Source organism: Corythoichthys intestinalis, chromosome 4 (genome assembly GCF_030265065.1).
Source record: "Corythoichthys intestinalis isolate RoL2023-P3 chromosome 4, ASM3026506v1, whole genome shotgun sequence".
Lineage (NCBI taxonomy): Eukaryota > Metazoa > Chordata > Actinopteri > Syngnathiformes > Syngnathidae > Corythoichthys > Corythoichthys intestinalis.
The window spans coordinates 61,411,959-61,433,330 of record NC_080398.1 but is presented as its reverse complement, the minus strand read 5'-3'; the positions used below and the strand labels follow the sequence as shown (position 1 = coordinate 61,433,330).

The 21,372-nt window shown below is 40.0% G+C and overlaps 1 protein-coding gene across 3 annotated transcripts in view; it reads left to right on the top strand.

Moving 5' to 3' along the window:
* The window catches only part of LOC130914209 (glutamate receptor ionotropic, kainate 2-like), a 284,668-nt gene that overhangs the window by 115,190 nt on the left and 148,106 nt on the right, over window positions 1-21,372 (top strand). For all 3 annotated transcript variants that reach the window (XM_057833198.1, XM_057833197.1, XM_057833199.1), the window contains exons 4-6: window positions 496-677; window positions 2,599-2,652; window positions 3,011-3,184. In XM_057833198.1, the coding sequence (XP_057689181.1) occupies window positions 496-677; window positions 2,599-2,652; window positions 3,011-3,184 (410 nt within the window). The remainder of the gene's footprint in view (window positions 1-495; window positions 678-2,598; window positions 2,653-3,010; window positions 3,185-21,372) is intronic.

Sequence of the window (21,372 nt, the reverse complement as noted above, 5' to 3'; positions counted from 1 at the left end):
CCATATTAAATCGTCAAAAGAGCCAGATCTGGCTCGCGGGCCATTGGTTTTCCGACCCCTGCTGTAGACGATTAAACGGACATTGGTGGTTTGACTGACTCAGTAGATGCTTTTAAAGAAGGCGGAGCAAGCAGAAGGTGATGCTGCGCTCTTATGTTTTTTGAGCATCTCAGCGTTTACATATGAGAGCCTTGCAGACTGTGCATGTGAAAATGATCGATGATCTAGTCTGCAGCGCTACCTTTATATACAGTCTATGGGGGGCTACTGCCAGGTTAAATTGAATTTTTTGTCTGTTTGAGTAAGAAGGAGGAGATCAGTTCCGAGGTGGCGGAGCTTGGCTCAGAAGCGGTACGGCCCACTATAGCCCCTGAGTACTTGCTAACTTGTTTCTGTGGACAAGCATGTTTTGGAAAATAACTGAAACTGAACCTACTGTATTTCTGTAACTCATACAACACATTCTATTGTATTTTCTTTCTGATGTCTTGGAAGGTTTGATTCGATTGCAAGAACTTATAAAGGCTCCATCACGCTACAGCATTCGATTAAAGATCCGGCAGCTTCCTGCAGAGAACAAAGATGCTAAACCATTATTGAAGGAGATGAAGAGAGGGAAGGAGTTTCGCATCATCTTTGACTGTAGACATGAAATGGCTGCTGGGATTCTAAAACAGGTGTGTTCATGTTTTTGATTAAAATGCAAAGCACATAATAACTCAAACAGTAACTACAGAGTTTATTGGCTCTGCAGTTCAGATGAGTCACGATATCACTTGTTACTGGTAGGGTGAACACCTGTCAGGTTTTTGGACGGATAGTCAGCCTGTTCAGTGATGTGTCCGGCAAACATTTTCTAGCTCCCATTCGTCGTTTGCATCCATACTTAAGCTTGACGGTGCATTTTGTACTGTCTGGCCGGACCAGAAGTCTGTCATAGCGGAGGAAAAGTTCACTTGCCTGGGGAAACGCAAGAGCATCGCAGGTTTCCATAGCTGTTGTTTTTTAAGGCTGCGCGCTCCTGGGAGCAGGCGGAAATGCAGAGGAAACTACAGTGGGTTAGGTATACCAAAAATGGTGCTGTTTTGAAAATCTAACGTACCGATTTCAACGTTTTTAACATTGTTTTAACCAAAAAAATGGGGTTCGGTTCAAAATCGATTAATCGAACAGCCTTAATCTAATTACAACAAAAGAACAATTGGCTAATTTGCATAGCAAAAGTCAGCTATCTTAAGTGTTAGATAATGCTAATTATTACCAGATTGTTTCTGGTGCGCACCACATACTATTGAATTTATTTTACTTCTGTCGATGTCCCTTTATGTTGTATGTTGTTGAAGTAATCCAAAAAAATTATTCTCTGTGTCTATAAATAGCGGCAAACAGTCATTCAACTTGTGATGTATCGTTGCAGTATCAAAATAGGCCGATTCAGAAGTTTTCAGTTTTGTGGAGGAAAAATGGAACAGCTCACCAACATCAACACCTCATCCCCACCGTAAAACATGGTGGAGGGAGCATTACGATTTTGGGCTGTTTCACTGCTTCAGGGCCTGGACAAGTTGCAATCATTAATGGATGAATGAATTCAAAAATTTTGCAGGAAAACCTGAGGCCGTCTGTCAGACAGTTGAGGCTAAAAAGAAGATGGCAAACACAGAAGTAAATCAACTTCGGAATGGTTTCAGAAGAACAAAATACACGTTCTGGGGAGGCCAAGTCAAAAGTCCAGACTTGAACCCCATTGAGATGCTGTGGCATGACCTAAAGACAGCGATTCATACCAGACATCCCAGGAATCTGACTGAACAACAGCTGTTTTGTAGAGAAGAATGGGCCAAGATTAGTCCTGATCGATGTGCCAGACTGATCTGCAGCTACAGGAAGTATGGTTGAAGTTATTACTGCCAAATGGGGGGCCACAAAATATGAAATGTGATGGTTCACTTACTTATTTTTCCCCCATCCGTCATTGTTTGCCTACTATCCTAATTAAAATATGAAAGCCTATAAATGTCTGGGTGGTTTTAGTTAAAGCAGACACTGTTTTTTCATCTGTGTCGTTTTAACAAATATCAGATCACACATGATGGGGATTTTATGCTGAAATGTGAGAAATAAAAAGGTTCAGATACTTTTTCATACCACTGTATGGTGAAAAGAAATTTAATGCTGTTTTCATTCTCCCACTTCAAATAAATTTGACCAGGTTAAGTGGATAATCACTTCTGCATTTAGTGGTGGACTGTGAAATTACACCAAAAAATAAACGACAGACTGAAAACTATAGATTAGTAAACAGAATGAAAATAAAAGATAACACAATCAGTGGCGCTGGACCGCACACTCTAATCCCGGGGAGCAGGAGGTGGATAACTATGCAACAAAGCCTTAATTAGCTGCAATATATTGCTGTTCATTTCTATTCATTTGTTTGTGCTTACAGTAGTGAAGCAGAATATTTGCCACGTCATGTAATGTGGCGTAACAGCTGTCAATACAGTAATTTACACAAATGCATAATTGTGTGCCTATTCAAGTTTACAATTTAATAATTCTTGCATCCCTAATGTTGTCCTTGTTTAAACATTTTAGGCTCTTGCCATGGGAATGATGACAGAATACTACCACTATATATTTACCACACTGGTAAGTAATTACATTGATGTGCAGTATTTTGAACCAAACAAGAGCACACAGCAAAGAGTACTAGAATACAAGGAAATATGATGAAGCGTATGTTAGGGCTGAACGATATTGGAAACAGGGTCAAGATTTCTTTGTCATGACACTTTGATGTATGTCCTGTATGCTTGCTTTTGACAAGCTACCCATGTAGTTTGTACTTGGTGCAGTTTTTTTATGAACAAACCAAATCTTTTCCCTGCAACATGGCAACGCTCCGAGCCATTGCGTCCGTCTTTATCAGTAACTAAATCTGTTATTTTTATGAGTTGATCAATGTCTTAAATGGTGTTCACATAACTACTTTTCTTATACTCCTCAGGATCTATTTGCCCTTGATGTGGAGCCTTACCGGTACAGTGGTGTAAACATGACTGGCTTTAGGATTCTCAACACTGAGAATAGCCAGGTGGCATCCATCGTAGAGAAATGGTCCATGGAACGACTTCAGGCTCCCCCTAAGCCTGATTCTGGTCTCTTGGATGGCTTCATGACAGTAAGTCTTATAGTTTATGAACTAAACAATGTAATTAATGAGTAAGCATCGTGAAGAAAACAACTGAACGACTTGGTTAACTAAGAAACTTTTGAATTATTATTATTATTTTTTTTGTAATTAACTGATTCTACACACAAAAGAAATGCTGTGCTTCTACATTAGCTGAATGATCACAGTGACCAACTCTACAACTGCTTTTCATGACATTTTTTCCCCAATAAAAATCATGTTCTTGCAGTTGTAACTGCGACTGTAAGCGACTGCTCGTAAAAGTTGAGTGTTCTCTCACTCCCGTGTGATGTGTTCAAATGCGCTCCCGAAAAAAATAGCGCTCAGAAAACAGACTTGAACAAGCTAGCAACCGATGATCCAATATGACAAATGGAAAGTACTTATATGGCGCATTTATCTTTATGTTTTTACCATGTCCAAAGCACATTGCATGAGCATACATTTACCTTTTTAGGCACACATTCACACACTAATGGTTCTGCTGCCATGCAAGGTACTGCCAACCCAATGGGTGCAAATTAGGGTTGCCCAAGGGCACATTGACAGTGGGCAGTTGTAGTTGGGAATCGAACCGCTGGCCCTTCAGTCCCAGGACAGCTCGAGCTACCAACTGCCCCACGGCCGCCACAAGGTACCTAAAGCTAGTTCACGTTCACATAAAGGGGAAAGACTCCAAAGTAAAAACTTACAAACACAAAAAGTTATACGAAACTAAAAGCTCTCGAACATTAAAAATCAAACAAAACTGTTAAAACCCGAGTCACCAAGTAACCCAGACTTACACGTTTTGCCTGGTTGCAGTTGAAAACTACAGTGGTACCTCTACTTACGAATGTCTCTACATACAGAATTTTCTGGATAAGACACGCCTCAAAGGGAAAATATTGTCTCTTTTTACGAAAGAAATTTCAGGATAAGAAATGCAAAACTTTATTAATCGTAACATAGCTGCTCTGCCATTGGCTATTACTTAGCATTCCTGGCATCCAATTGGCTAATAGGGACCTCTCCTGTATAGACCTTTTCACACATATATCCTGGGAAATTCCCCGTGTAAGGTGACGCAGGATTTACTCACGTCAATGCTTTCACGCAGGTAGAGATCGCCTGAGAATGACGCGGGTTGGACACTTTCACAAACTTGTACCTTGTTGCTCACTGGCGCTCTCTGTGCGGGGAGGGCTGCTGGTGCAATTTGATAACCCGGACATTACGTCATTTTTGGTCGGCATCGGCTGTCACAATGTTGATCAAACTGTGTTTTGTTCCGGAGGTATCGTTCGCGACGTCGTAACACCAAGCTTATCAAGACTGTATTTAAGCCAGGTGATCCAAAAGAAGGGTGGAAGTAAGAATCCCGCTGGCTTGGGAAGGAAGACTCCCGCTGGCTTTGTTTTGTTGTCTTATTGGCTCTCTGCCTACCGCTTAGGTAAGTATTTTATTGATCCCCGTCAACCTAACGTCACGGGCCCATTGTGTTATTCCCCTTTTTCCGTGATATCGTATATTTTTTGTGTTTAATAAACCCTAGAGCGCTTTCCTCCGTTGTTTTCTGCTTTGAGGTACAACCTTGTTTCCACAGTAGCAGACCCTAACATGGGCAACAGAAACCCCCCCCACACATTTCCAAAGATGGATGATGGACTCTCTTCCTCGGTTCTACTGTCACGGACGCATTGTGTTACTCCCCCTTTTTCGCGATTGCGTGTATTTTTGTATTTTAAAAAACCCATGAACGCATCCCTCCGTAGTTTTCTATTTTGAAGTACAACCGTGTTGCCACAGTAGCGGACCCTAACATCGACAACTAAATAAACCACACATTTCCAAAAATGGAAGACGGGCTTTCTTCCTTGACTCTACCATCCCGTAGCAATTTAATTGCGTTATGTTTTCAGTTTAATTTAGCAATTTCCAGCTTGCTTTGTTGATAATTGCGATGTTTCTTTACCGCTTTTCGTCTTACTGCGAAGAAAGAAGAAGTGACGATCGGCCCGCCATGATATTTACGTCATTAGCCATCGTGCTGTGACCCGGGAATTTAACGTAATTGTTTCACATACAATTGCTGCACGGTTAAGTCCTGTGATGTTTCCGGTGTTTCGGAGTGTGTGAAAGGGTTAGGGATTATGTGTGCATCTCAACATCGTCTTCATTTGCCCCTCGTGTTCCGACTGCTTTACATGAGTGTAATAACTATTATTCTTTATTATTTGTTTTTTACATTATGCACAACTCTAATTTTATGTTTATTGTGCTATAATCTAATTGTAACATGTATTTGTTACATGTTTTGATGCATTTCTATGCATTATAAAAGATTTAGGTCTGAATTTTGGGGGGCACTTCCTTGGAAAACGCTTCTCTACTTAAAGAATTTTCAGGTTACGAAACTACTACAGAACCAATTAATTTCGAAAGTATAGGTGCCACTGTAATTGTAACACGATGGACGACCAACTTTTGCGACATTTTAGCACATACACTGTTCTCCAGTGTTGTCAGTAACGCTTAACGCGTTACTGTGATCTGATTACTTTCTTTCAGTAACGAGCAATCTAACGCGTTCATTTTTCCAAGCCAGTAATCTGATTAAAGTTAGTTTCCTCGGTGCCTGTGCGTTACTATTTTGTTGTTGCCTCATACTGTATGTAGAATGAAGACGACTGTAGTCATGTACAAAGAGCATTTGAATAGAAAATACTGCTCTTGAGTTTGGGAGTGACATCACATATCACGTTTTCTCATCGGGAAAAAAACGGGTTACGTGTATTACCATGCTGTGTGTGCACGCCGTCTGCCACGGCGGTCAACAACATAGCATGGCTAGTTGGCTACCTATCCGGATGCTAACAGTAAAGAAGCCAGAGAGATACAACAAACGGCTGCATTTGCTCACTGGAGATACAGCAATTACTTCACATACCCGTCCAGGAAAGATGACAAAAATATCTCCGTGCGTTGCAAACTCTGCGCTGGCTCACAAAGACTGTCATACGCTAAAAACTCGACATCTAATTCAACAAGGAAGCACTTGGAATTACAGCACAACGCGAAAAAACTCAAGACAAAGCCGACAGGTAACGAGACAGCCACCACTTCTACAGTTTGTAACCAGCCTTTATAACATGTGTAATTATGTACATTTTATTGTTAGAGTTTGTAATCATATGTGGTGTTTTACATTTGTGGGACTTGAGGAAAAGCATGTTGAAGACTGAAACAAAAGTCAAAAGTTTGGACACCATCATTTTATATATTTTCATTACGATTGTAAATTTTCACTGAAGACATCAAAACTATGAACGAACATGTGGAATGGCAAAAAAAGTGAAATAACTGAAAACAGGTTTTGTATTCTATATTCTTCAAAGTATCCGCCTTTGAGGTGTTTCCAAACTTTTGGGCAATACTGTATACTGTATATATACACATCTTGACACTGTTAGAGTTCAATCAACTGTTCAAGTTGTTGTTGGTAGCGTTTGAAAGCTTAGGTTTAAAGAAATTCTAAATATCCATCTTGCTTTCTCTGGTGTAGTTTTGGCTAAGCAAAGGATAGTTTCCAAGGTGCTAGTCACATGATCTGTTCGAAAAATGATTTTGACCCATTATGAAAACTTTACGTTGTAGGATTTTTGTTCATTTCATTCATTTTTGTTGTTTGTTTTATTGCTTTACAACTTTTATAGACAACATTTTAACTGTTCTCCATGAGACACAAGTGGAGAGTGAGAACGAAATGCAAGCCACCTCTATATTAAAATGTGTGACATTTTCACAGTATTTGACATAATAGTAAACACTTTGCTCACTCACTTCCACTGCCTGTCTCTCTCCTCGTCCACCCAATGGTCCCTCATTTATCAGACTTGTTTTGCCCATTCTTTGGGGCGAACAAGATCTTTTTAAAAGCCAAAAAGGCTCACACCACTGTCTCTGGTGTAACAGCAAGAGTCTGCAACACATCGGGCTGGCATAACACCAAAAATAAAGGGAATACTCCGCAAAATCCACAGAACTTCAGCCTAAACCACTATGGCTGTCAGATAACAGGTTCATCCATTGATGTCACATCCTGCTTCTTCCTCAAACTGAGACTCAGAGTGACAGAAGTGAAGGGAATAGTATCCTTTCCCATATTTAGTGTTTGACTGTTTGTAATACTCACAAACCCAATATAAAATAAAGAGTATCTATATCATAGTTTAACAAAACGAAGCAGAATATATTTGATATTATGGACTTGGAATGGTAGGAAATTGCAGCGCCAAGACAACGGGCAGATAAGAGCATAAGAGATATGGGACGCCCTCTGATCAGGGAAGCCCAACGCGTGCGTCATGCAGATGACTGAGCGAGATTCATGCTGACAAGCAGGTGAAAGGCAAAACATCTAGAAAGCCACGTCTGCACGCCCAAATTCTGCAATCAGCTCTTCTGGACAGTCCAGAACAAATGGCGGGACATCCTGTTTTGCCACAAGGAACCCCTAACAACAAGAAGAACACGCGACTGAAAAGAACACTCATGGCAAAATCCTTAACTCTCGTTGCCCTGACAACAGTAACGCCCGAATTTTTCTGACCAATCCACAACAGACAATAATCCTAAACAACGCCCAAACACAGCTTTCCACCGGACCACAGCCCACCTCACCAGAGCCTTTAATAGACTGAATGTTTAACTAATCATGGTCATTTTTCTGGGGAATCTTTTGTTGTCTTGTTATATGTTGACTCTGGAGTCAGCTTTTCTCCTCGCCTGGGTCTCTTGGGTCGCTTTTTTGCCTTGGTGCACGATTGCTGTCGACCTGGAATAAATTGTCAACTTGTGTTTCGAAGCTTTTTTCCAGCTTTTAAAATGGAGTCAGTACAAGGGGTTAAAACTAAGGTAAATGCGCGGAGTTTGGCCTTTTGGCCGAGTTGTCGGTATTCCGCCGGCCCGGGTCGTTGGAATTGCGCTAGCGCGGTTCCGGTGGTACAGCTGGCGTGATTCTGGCAATCTGGCTGAAATGTCAGATTCCTTCAGAAGTCACTCATTTCCATGGCATTCATGGATTCAAAAAATTGAATAAGTGCATCGATTGCGTCCGCACATTTCATTCAGGAGCATAAAATATCGCGTGATGTATGAAATGGACAGGCTTTTTGGTGTTATATATACTTTATATCAAACAAAGCAAAATCCTCGGGCGCGTTAAACTAATCTCACAATTACAAATGAGATCTCGTCACTCTCCTGTTCAAACTAGTTTTACGGAAAAGAGATAGTTGTGCTGTCTTATGTTCATTAAAAAAAAAGGGCATTCAGTAAGCTGTTTTAATTCGTGTTTTCACTTGAGTGTAGTGCTGCAACAATAATCGATTAACTTGAGTAAATTCGACTAGTAAAAAAGCTTTGAATCAATTTCTAATGGTTTGTTTTGACAGTGTCTGCATTTGGGTGGATACACTGCCCTCTAGTGGCAACAGCCAATATGGCATAACTCATCAAACATTGCTGAATCCAGCTGCTCCCTGTTAAGAATAACATGAGGTTGTAAGTTTTTGTTTGCGCAAAAATTATTGTTTATACATTCATCGTTTAGAAGTATATTTAGCAGTTTTTCATGGGAATATGTGTTTGAACGATTGTTTAAGAGCGTTGTAAAAAAGGAAAAAAAAGTTAGCATTCTATAGCTTTTAAGCCAGCAGACTTTTGCTATGCAAGTTAATGAGTGCGCGATATCCATTTTTTTAAAAAGATACCGATAACTTCCTGCTCCTCAAGGCTGATACCGATACGATAACCAATAATAAATATATAATTTTAAAATGTATACTCACCTGAGGTTTTCAACACCTGAAAGTAAAAGAATTCTAGTGGTGCATTCAACATACATTTGCCTTTGACCTAACCAGATTTTTCATGATGACATGAACATTATTATAATGAAATAACAAAGACAACAACAGTCTTGACTTCAAATAGAGTGTCCATATTTATTTTTTCAAGTAAGTATAATTTGAGTCAATCACAATCAATCAGTCAATGTCACTGAAGATGTGTTCCTCTGAGCAATGAGGACTGAACGAAAACATAAAACCAACAGGTATTGTGATTTTTCATCAGATAAAAACATCTGGTGCAACAGGAGAGGAGACTGTTGTGGTCTTGGTCCATGAAGCAACTCAACCTGGCAATTATGGGACAGCAAGCCTATCAATAACCAATAGGCCTTCCAATAACTTGTAAAAATAACACTTTAAAATGCAAACATTTGCTAATTGCCCTAGTAAGGTTCATCACTCAATGACAGAAAAATAAGGCATCTAGAACTGTAACAAAACTTTGTATAAGCCACGGCTGGGATTCAAGTAAAGAAATACTTACAGGTAAATGTTGATAAATTTAACTGAAACAGAAAGTGCATTAATACTCTTCACAGTATCCAAAAGCAAATAACTATGACACTGAAACAAGTTTAGTGAAAGTGCATTCCTTATTATCAAATATGCTAGAGCAAAAGGCATTAATAGCTTGCCTTATAATAATCCATATAAAGGGCAGTGAGTGAACCCATTTTCAATGAAGCATGAGGTTTTGTCTCTGTACAGTACGAAATCCTTATCCAGCCACTGTGCCGTCAGACCAAGCATGTTGACAGGACTAACATTACACATCCATATGTCCATGGTGAAACCTATATGTGCTGTGGATGGTTGCCGATCAGAGTATGGAAGAGTGTGGGGAAAAGGGCTGGTCGTCTAGCGCCAACTTTTAGCCACACAGCTGGCTTTGAAATTGGATGGGCAGCTTCATTTACAGCCCACGCGTCGCCGTACTCTTTTAAAACACAGTCAAAGCAATTGTGATCTTTTAAGTTGCTTATTAGGATGTGTTATGGCTCGACACCTTTTTCCCTCCTCGTGGAACTTTGGCTTTGCATGCGTTACAAATTGCAAGTGAAGCGTTTTTCACTGACGAATCCCACACTACCGACGCCATGCTGGTTGTTTTGTTAGCCAGCCATGCTACACAGTACTGCCGTCACTTACGTTACGTCAAAGAAAGGAAGCCCTTGATTTGTGGTAAAACTCCCTCTTCCCAAACCACACGCAGTCACTGATACGTTGTACTGGCAAAACAGGAGTGGAAACACGCACACATCCCAATCCGCCAACACCGTGCCAAAAATATTATACGTATATTATCGGTCCTTTTAATTATATCATTGGATTTATTGGGATGACGTCATAATTCCTATTATCGGACCGATAATTATTGGACTGATAATTATCATGTACCGGTACCGGGGCCGGATCTATGGGGGGGCCGGGATGGGCACGGCCCACCCAGACGTGAGTCGTGCCCACCCAATCAAAATGTCGGTGTTCAGTTATGCATAAAAGATTGATGGGTTTTGTGATTGAATACCTGAGTTTTACTGCTTTTACGTCTTATTAGCATCATCTAGTGGACGCCTTAATTTACTGCATCCCATGTGCACTTTATTTGAAAGAAACTGTCACACGGATGTACAGTAGTTGTTCAGTAGAGAATCACACGAAGACGGCCGCAGTCAGTTCGCACCGTCTCTGTGACCACTTTGCCTTGAATTTGAGGTTGCATCGCCGGTATGTATTGTTTAAATGTGTTTAAAAACGTAAATATGTGAATTGTGTGACAGATTCACTTAGCATGAAACTTGTGATATGTTAATTACCCACGAGTTAGAAGGTCGGCAAAATGGCGTCTCGGGCGCTCTGCTAATTGTTTATTCATATTTTCATATGCAGTTTGCTACAGATAGGGCAGTACATATGCGATTTCATATATTGTGCATTATTTGATTGTGTTGTTTTGTCTGTTTTCTTTAGTTTCACCCTTTTGAGTGTTAATAAACCTGCTTAGACATAGCCACGTCTGTAGAGTCGTTGATACGAGAAAGGTGTTCATAGCCACGACTATCGTGATGGCACAGTCTATATTTAGCGTCGCACTGGATATAGAGAACGCACGGAGAGTTGGTCTCACCTACTTTTTTATTGCAGGATTAACGGTTACTGTTGGCCGCAACCACGCCGAACAAGTAATCACCAAAACAAGCTGTTTTTCCAACCTCATTTGTTATCCGCGCGCTTCCTCTCTCTCCTCCAGACACATTCTCGCAGTCGGACATCCGGGCATTAATGACGTCACCAGCCACAACAAAGCGTCGCCATATTGAAATGGGGGCAGAACACGAGTCACAAGCAGTTGCTCTGTCCTTTATTGTAGTACAAACGCGTTGAACTTTTGTCTTATTTGCGTTTTTTTTTTCCATCGGAATGACTAAAAGTTGCCGTGTTGAGGTTTGTAACACAAGGAAGAGTTCGGAGCCGCATTTGAAGTTCTTTATTCTTCCTCGTGAGAAGAAAAGGACAAGCAAATGGCTGAAAGCAATTAATTAAGGAACAGTAAAAGAAGACGGTTCCGTGGACCATTCTCGCCAGTGGGAACCTAAATCCAGGCACATTTACTGTACGTTTGCAGCTGACATTTTATTACTGGTGAGTAAACTTTAATCGATTTTTCTTGCCCCAATTAGCTGCTAGGATTCAATAGACTAAGCATTTTTATTATTACCGTAACTGACAACTTGCAAAGCGTTATTTTTCTTTTGCCATGAACTGCTCTGATCGGTCAATCGGTATATTATTGGCCTGGTGGGCCGTGACGTGTTCACAGCTAAATAACGCTTGGAGGCAAATTACCGGTTACGGCAGAAATGATCACTCCGTAAATACCACCAGTTTTCTTAGTTCCTCACAGTACATATTCCACGTAATTGGTAAAGGTCAACTTACTGGGTGACTTTATGAGGTAGTTGTAGATGTTACCGAACTCCACTGCAGGCAATTCCTTTGGGTTGTTTATCCAGCTATCAGCTGTGACTTTGTATGGGCAGATTTGCAGGCCAATACACGCTAATTTTAAGTTGTATCGCCTCCTCGCGTCTGTCGGCAGTGACTTGTGATAATAAGTCATGTTTAAGATGATTTTAATGAAAAAAAGATGCAAAACACAGCTGAAATATATGAATTTCATACGTTTGTCTACGGCTGTTTAACTGTGTGTGCCCCCATCTCAAAATGGCGACACGTTGCTATGCGAGATGACGTCATCGTGACATCACGCCGACAGTGAGAATAAGTAGATAGATAAATGAAAAAAAACATAAAACAAACACCCCAAAAATTAATGCAGCCTCAACGGGACACAAGCCAGTGTCCTACTTGCGCCGGTCCCAAGCATGGAGAAATGCAGAGGGTAAAAAAAAGCCTGCATTGGGGGTGCCCCCTCAAGTTTTCATAGTGCCCACTCTGGTGGGTAAACCTAGATCTGGGCCTGACCGGTACAAGTGAGCCAATTGTTCTTTTGTTGTACTTTGATCCTCCTTTATTAATTTTTTAAACCGTTTGAGGCTAAGCTAAGGTTTTTTAATTTATTTTTCAATGCATTTAGTGCTCTTGAGAAAAGAAAGTGCAAATTTGCAGTTTGAAAAAAACTAAAATTTATTCTGCAACGTATTAAATGTTCCTAGTTCGATTACTCGATTATGCGAACTAATTGATAGATTTATCAATTAAATAATTGATAGCTGCAGCCCAACTTTAGTGTGCATTCAAGTTCATTTCGAAAGCGACACAGATTGGATGCAATCGCTTTTAATTAGAAATCTAACCTGGTCTGGAACTGTCCTTGAGTCTCAAACGGCATCTGAGGCTCAACTTCATTGCTGCAGCTTGACTCTCTTGAGAAAAACAGAACCAATGGACTGTTAAATTGTTAAAAAAAAAAAAAAAAAATCAAGTCCTAATGCCATATCTGTTCTTACTCTGCTTTATTGTACAATTTCAGTTTCAGTCGACCGTTTCCTGTAATTTTGTTTTGTTATAGTAAAAAGTTACTTTTACGTTGTAGCCGAGTAACATTTTCCCCTCGGTGATTGTTTCTTGGCCCCAGTGGTTGTCATATTTACCAAAGGCATCTTACACCATCCACATCTGCTCATTGATGTGCGATGTAAATCTGTTTGTACATCAGATTGTCACCTGTCACAAAACACTGCACTTCTCAGATTAGAATGTCTCCATTACTTAAGAGCAGGGGCGGACTGGTAATCTGTGGGTTCTGGAGGATCACAGGACGGCCGGTGCCCTGGACGGCCGGCGGCCGCCATTCATTATAGATCACTGTTTTTGTCCCCCCTAGCCTCTGATTATCTACAGTTTGCATCCAATCCGACAGGTGGCAGCAATGCGCCTGGCTGTTCATCACCAGTCCGATAGAAGAACGAAAGAAGCACAAAGTTGCCTTCATTGGTTCCTTGTGGAAGCAAAATGGCGACGAGCGTTAATGCCCAATATGGATGGTGGTGGCAAAAAAAGAAAAGAGAAGGGTGGCGCGGAGAAGGTTAGGAAGAAAAAAATTAAAGAAACTGGAGAGCAAAGCATTAAAATGTCATAAATTGACAAATATTTTCGCAAGCAGCAGTCTGGCTGCAACGGCCACGTTGGGTAACAGCAGCCCAGCCCCGGCGATGGTGAGAGGGGGCAGCCGCTCTGACGTGCAGCCAGTGCAGGGAGGGAGAAAAATAGAGGGAGGAGGTAATGATAAGCTGGTGGAAGTTCGAGAGGGAAGTTCCCCAGACAAGCGCAGAGCAAGTAAAAAGGGATGAAGAGGGTCACTTGCTCGGTATACTGGCAATTGTTATCCACAAGGTAGGTACATTTTAAATGAAATAAATGACAATTAAAGGGTTAGTGCCAGCTAGTCGATGTACCCGTTTGCAATCGTGTCAAGTTATAATATGCTCGTCCTACTATCACTCTCCTAAGAAAAAATATTATAGCTGTAAAACAACGTATGCATACGCAGCAGCAATATTAATTCAGAAGAAATATAACAAAATATTAATAAAATGAATGGTTTTACTTTAAAGTTTAGGTAGTTAAATTGATATATATTTTTAATCATTTATATATCGTTTTGTTTTCTGGTTAATACTTTCCAATGAAGGTTATGTATACATGATTTGTCTTGAAATGTTTTTTATATTTTCATTGAAATTTATTATTTGTATGGCAAGATTAATTATGGCAGGGGTCTCCAAACCGGTCCTCAAGGGCCACTGCGGGGCCTGGTTTTTCTTTCAACCGATCGAGTACCGACAGTTTAACCAATGAAGTTTCTGCTAAAACAAGCAGCACCTGACTGCAATCAACTGATTACACTTGTAAGACACCAGATTGGTGCAGAGGTGTTGTCTTGTTTTGTTGGAATGAAATCCTGTGCCCGCTGCGGCTCTATGTGGAATAGTTTGGAGACCACTGAATTATGGCATAAACAATGAAATCGTTTTATAGACAGAGATATATAGAGATATATTATAATCAATTGGATACATGAATGAATGAATTTATTGTCATCATCATCATAATCATTGACAGTTTCAGAATGTGGAATTTGCCCAAATACATAAAACTTGCTTTGAAGAATACATTTTCATTTGTTTATTCAGGTCTATCATAGAGCTAGTACAGAAAATGAAACCAACTCCAGTTCAGCCTTGCAGTACTTTGAGCGCCCCAAGTCAGACAGTGACAGTCTAGACATATTTTCTTCATTTTCTCTTAAAGTGCAAGAAATTGATGCATTTTACAATAAAATGTAAATAAAAATAAAAAAATTCTCCCCGAGGGTTTGGCGGTATGCCCCCGGACACCCCTACGGGGTCTGTTTCCCTTCATATAGAGTATCTTGTGGGCTGGGCTGAGTCAAAGTCCAGGGCTGCTTTTTAGTCCCAGTCCGCCCCTGCTAAAGAGAGCCATCATTCCAATATCTACTGCAGCCTAAACCCACCGTGAAATTATGTCATTAGTTTAAAGGCTTCTTTAATGTCCTAACTGATGAGGAGTCATCAGGCAACAAACCGTATTTTTTGGGACTGTAAGTCACACCTGAGTTTAAGTTGCACCAGCCAAAAAAATGCACAACGAAAAGGAAAAAAACATATAGTCGCACCTGAGTATACATCGCATTTTTGGGGGGAAATTTATTTGATAGAATCCAGCACCAAGAACAGACATGTCATCTTGAAAGGCAATTTAAAATACAATAGAGAACAACAGGCTGAATTGGTGTACGGAATGCTAACATTACATGACGCTAGAAGTTAGATCGGGCCTATAAAATCCAGCCTGACCCGACCGGCATTAAAGCCCGACGCGGCCCGAGCCTGATCAATTAACTTGATTTGCTTGCCCGAGCCCGAAAAAACCCGAAACTTTATGTTTTATTTGTAGGCACGAGCCCGAAAAAAGAAAACGAAATTTTATGTTTTATTTGTGAGAAGAAGGAGGAATTGCGGGGAAGCGAGGCGTGGTTTCGTTTTGTGTGATCATGTCTGTGACGATGCCGGTGCATATATGCCTATTGATAACAAATTAATTCCTGTCTTTTGTAACGAATTCTCCAAATTAAACAAGACTGTAAGATGGATATTCAATAAACATTTTCATCTTTTATATTTGTGTGTCAGTTCTAACAGGAGGATAGTGGACTTGACATTTATTTTAATCACCTCAAGTTGGCAGAATAAAAACGTAAGTTTTCTCAATGTTTAAATAGACTACATATCATCATCATCATGATCATTATAAATGCATTTACACAACAAAATAATGCTGGAAAAGTTTGTTAAATATATTTCTCGTATGAGACCAAAGCGTCACATTCGTTTACATTCAGCGAAGCCAACACGTTTCTGTTTAGCATCTTCAACAATCAATTTGAATCCTTTCTATATCCCATTCGTACCGCAGTTGTTTGCTTTTCAATTCCCCTCTCTTTAGTTTGTTTTTCACTTTTCGCTGCTCCATATCGAAAAGGAAATACCAGGATGCTCACGGAGCGTGCAATGGCTGGAGGGGAAGCTTGAAAAGAGAGCAGGGCCACTGCGTTCACGTGCACAGGCATGCACAGCGTCTTCTGTTTTATCCAAATTATTTATTTTATTTAACATTCATACATCGTTTTAGTATAAATATATGAATATATATTTATTTTTTAAAAAGTTAGCGAGAGAGAAGTCGCCCGACCGTAAATAATCACACAAAAGTCGCCCCAGAGTATAAGACTGCCAAACTGAAAAGCTGTGACCTATAGTCCGAAAAATACGGTAGCTTTTTAGTGACTGACCGTATTGATAAATGATCACTGAAAGTGAGCGTAGCTATTGTTTTTTTTCTTTTTCTTGAGTTAAACTGACAACCGCTTAGGACTATATAATCGTCAAAACATCATCTTTTTTTGTTTGTTTGTTTAAATCTGATTTTGTGATCCTTTTTCAGATAAAAGCATGCTGTAGTCCAGGGTTCACCAACTAAATTGGCAAGAGGTCAAGGGCGAAGTTTTGGTCTCAAAACTGGTCGGGACGATATAACAGCATAACCTGCATGTATACTTTTTGCACGGGACGGGACATTATAAGACCAAACAGATTGGGTGAACGGGGATCAGAAAATAATTGAGAAGCAACGACTTATAATAACTTTCATATGTATTGATTCAGATAATACACCGTTTGATTCAAACTTTTCTTTTCAAAAACTACTAAAGAAATAGCAAACTTAAAAAGTTTTTGAGATAAGTTTTATTAGCAAACTTAAATTGCAATGTTTGAACATAACTTATATGAACATACACAATAAATACAAACTTGTTAAAAATCTCTTAACAATCCAGGAATGCAAAAATAAACATTTGTATTAGACCACTAAACTGTCTGTCTAAATAAAGAAATTGAATATAACTAAAAAAAAAAACGTCTTTGTCGTGTTACCTTCCTTCAGATAAAACACGACTGCTTTTGTCCACAAGCACAGCCAAATTGAACAAAAAATGAAAGCTCCTTTGGGCTGCTTTAAGACCACATAAATAAAATAAAAATGAAAATTAGGGAAAAGCGGGTAAACCTAGGTTCACTACATTTCTCACACTTTTATTAACGTTAACAGTAGAAAACATACAGGAGGACACTTCTCTCTAAGCAGCTTCCAACTGGAGTTTTGCAGGTTAGCAAATTCACACAGTTTAGAGTTGGGGTTTGTTTGTTATGCTAACTCTGATGCAGGTCGGACTTTCACAAGCAAAATAAGTGGTGTGTTCCCCACCCTACAACATTGACGTCACTCCTGTTGACGTTGAGGGATTTCGGGGCCACTTCCTGTTGACTTGGAAGCATTTCAGGTTCACTTTCTGTACATATTGGGTAACTTCTTGTTGATTTTGAGGCATTCCGTGGTCCCTTCTCGTTGATTTTGAGGTCTTTCAGGGTCACATCTTTTTGATTTTGAGGAATTCCAGGGTTATTTCTTGTAGATATTGGGTCACTTCTTGTTGATTTGGGGGCATTTCAGGGTCACTTTCTGTTAATTTTGGAGTATTTCAGAGTCACATCTAGTTGGTTTTCAGGCATTCCAGGGTCACTTTTTTTAGATATCAAATCCATAGAACTTTATGCCTCTTAGCACCCTGAATTGAAACTAAAACAATTAGCATTTCGAAATTTCAATCTAATACTCGTAATTAAAAAAATTAAAAAAAAAAAAAAAAGGTCAATGGTTTATTAAATACAAACAAAAATACACGCGATTACAGAACAGGGGGAATAACACAATCGCGACCAGCATGTTAATATCTCGGCCCGCTTCTCTTGGATCGCCTGGGCTTGAATACAGTCTTGATGAGCTTGAATTGGCTGCAGTTACGACTTCAGGAACGCTCCCTCTGGAACAAAACACGATTTGACCAACAGTGTGACAGCCGATGCCGAAAATGTCAAAAATGACGTAATGTCCGGGTTATGAAATAACGCCAGCAGCCCTCCCTGCACAGAAAGCGCTAGTGGCCAACACGGGTCTGTTAGTCTGTGAAAGTGGCCAACCCGCGTCATTCCCAGGATATCTCTACATGCGTGAAAGCAATGACGCGAGTAATAGCGCAGTAATGTAATTCAACTTACACGGGAATTTACCGGGATATATTTGTGAATGGGGCTTTAAAATAACATTTTCTATTCATTACAATGAAATGAAATTTCATCTTTTACATCTGGAAGGGGTCTGGTCATGCCTCTGCTATGGCATCACATATACAGTACGACTAAATTCAAAAGCAGCCATCAAACATGATTAACTGCACAAAAACAACAGCATTGCAATTGTGATCCTCTCAGAGTTTTGCCTATCTTGTCTGCCACTCCAAAGGCTCCGAGTAAAACGTAGCTATCCGGATTCGGACCGCGGTGCGTCAGTTTGTGACCCCCTGCTGGTGTCCGTTTCTATATTTCTATATGAGCCCAAAAGCAGGGACCCCAAACCTAATTAGACTAGAAGTGTCACCCAGTAATTGTACTTGTAATTGTACCTAATCACAAAGCAACATAAATTATTTAGTTTTCTAAACAGACTTGCACTAATTGAAAATTCTAGCTGGTCCTTCAAGCACAGTAATGGACCACAAACATGACTGCAAGTAGAGCTTCATCGTATTGCTTTTAGTAACAAAAGTCACTGTCCCGTGAATTCAACACACTATCAGTAGAACTAATAGCCTTTACACTTAAGTGAATCTGATGAGTTTTTCACAGCAAGCAGATAATGAGCAGCGAAAATAATGCCCTATAGAACTGCCCTAGCCCTCGTTTGTATAACTACGAGGAGCAATGCAGGCGCAACAATGGTGTGTGTGTGTGTACATATTGTTGCAGAAGTGCTAACCTGGCACGCCAGATTGATTGTTCCATGTATCCGCCACGGAAATGTTTCATATATCAATCTGGTAAAGATTTAATCAGACGTTTCTCGTGGGAGCAACGTTCAAAAAAATATGCAGCTGCTGATCGGACGATATCTCTTCTTGCACACTCATCGCCGACCAATCCACATATAGCCACTGTATGACGTATTGGTTGGGAGAAGCGCAAAAACATTGGTTGCCGTCAGAAAAGTAGCATGTTCAATGAATGAATAATTTTTTTTCCCATAAGGCGCATGAGTGTATCAATGCACTACATTTGTCATTGTAAAATTGTAATTATTATTTAATTTGTTAGGTGTTTTATTGTGTTATTTATGTGGGGTTTGTTGGGCGAATTTTGTTCACACTGTTTTTATTTGGCCCAGTCATCCCATTTGCAAAGTGCACTGCACACAATGCAGAATGTTTTGCGCATAAAATTAAATAAATGCAAAATACAATGTGTAAAAAAAGAGTCCAGGACCAACAAGTACTGCTGAGTGTAACGAAATAAATAAAAACATACTTAATGTATATACAGTATTATCAAATTCCGTCTATTATAAATCCAAGGGTATATGCCCCTTAAATTTTTTCTTTTGTTAATTAATTGATTTCTAGTAAAAGGTTGTTAAGGAGTTTTTGACTATGTCCTAAGTGTGTTTCATTCAAATTTTTAAAACAACAATCCAAAATAATCGTTATGATTTTATTGTCCTGGATAAACTACCTTTAATCATGTGTTGTTTTTAAATTCAACTATGTTATTCAACTTGAAAAAAGACAAAAAATACAAAAGGGTTTTCTGTTCGTCCCCAGTGTCACTGACCAATCTGTTATTGTCCCTTTAAGAAAATTCCCCATATATTAATGACATCACTCTTCTGGGAAGAGTTTACTTAAGTAACTTTTTGAGAAAAATTCTTCGAGACGTTTTACCACACAATACTTTTTACTTTTACCTGAGTACCGTAATTTCTGGACTACAAGCCACTACTTTTCCCCCTCATTTTGGGTCCTGCGGCGTATGCAGTAATGTGTCCAATTTATACATTTTTCTGACGGCCGACAGGGGTGCTCAAGCACGGAATGTGGGAGTGACACATGTGGAATATACGTGTCGAGGACAGTGGTGTTACCAGGATACCAGGTGTGGTTGGCCATTAGTCTTACCTGGGGGTGCAAAAAAAAAAAAAAAAAGAATAAAAAATAAATAAAAGCTACAATGCTCAAGCAGGTCGAAATCCAGCGTAGGGCTACTGCACTTTAAAACATGTTTTGTTTCCTCTTTGAGATAACTGTTGTTGTGATTTGGTCTAAACAAATAAAAGTTTATTTTAATTTTATTTGACTTAGAACACATTCATAACTGAACAAATTGGCCATGCAGGTGACAGTGTTTTTATTTTTTTAGGTAACCTATTGTGGTTCCTCGGTTTTATTGTAATTAATATAGTTATTCTTTCTTCCGCAGCCTCTTTGAGCTCAATTTGACCCCCTTAGAATGCTTCAAAATGCACCAAAATCGGCAGGCAGGTCAAGACAGATGCAATCTTTGATACCGTGTAAAAACAAACACGCACTAAATACAATACGTAGCACCCCCCTATCAGTCATTCTTTGTCCGGCCGACGCTTTGAGCCCTACTTTGACCCCTCAGAATTCTTCAAAACTCACCAAACTCAACAGCTAGGAGAAAACTGGAGATAAAATGTAAAAAATCTAAATACGCGTATATGTGTGTAGCGCCCCCTAGGAACAAAACCAAAATTTCTTTTTTTTCTTTCTTTTTCTTTTTTTTAAGTTGAAAGAGGTTGTAACAACGCAAAGGTTAAAACTTAGAACACATCAGTACTATATGAATGGGATACCATATGCTGTGCCCAGACTACATCGAGTTTTCTTTGCGTGAGTAGAGCGTGTCCGTGGGTGGGCACTGCCCACCCCTGCCCCCCTCCTGGTAACGCCCCTGGTCGAGGAAGACGCTAATTTGCACTATTACTGGTGGTTTAACTTTGTGCTTTGTGCATGAATAGAGGTGGCGGACCCTCGCCTTTGTACATGAGTAGAATTGGCACACCCGCATCATGGAAAATGCTTGAAGAAATTAAAGTGGCACTCTGAGTTGAATAGGAGGCTTGGATGACCAGCGGCTAGAGATCGTTTGCCAAGACTGGCCGCTTGCGAAGAGCAGCTTTTGCACAGGTCTGCTGGTGGATCCTGGCAGCGGGGAGCAGTGTGAAACAATTCCGCCATCACCAACAGGTTTCGAGGGACCGGCCTGCTGTGTGACGAGGAGGATGACACGGGCTCAGGAGTGAATTTGCCTCATTATGGGAGACATT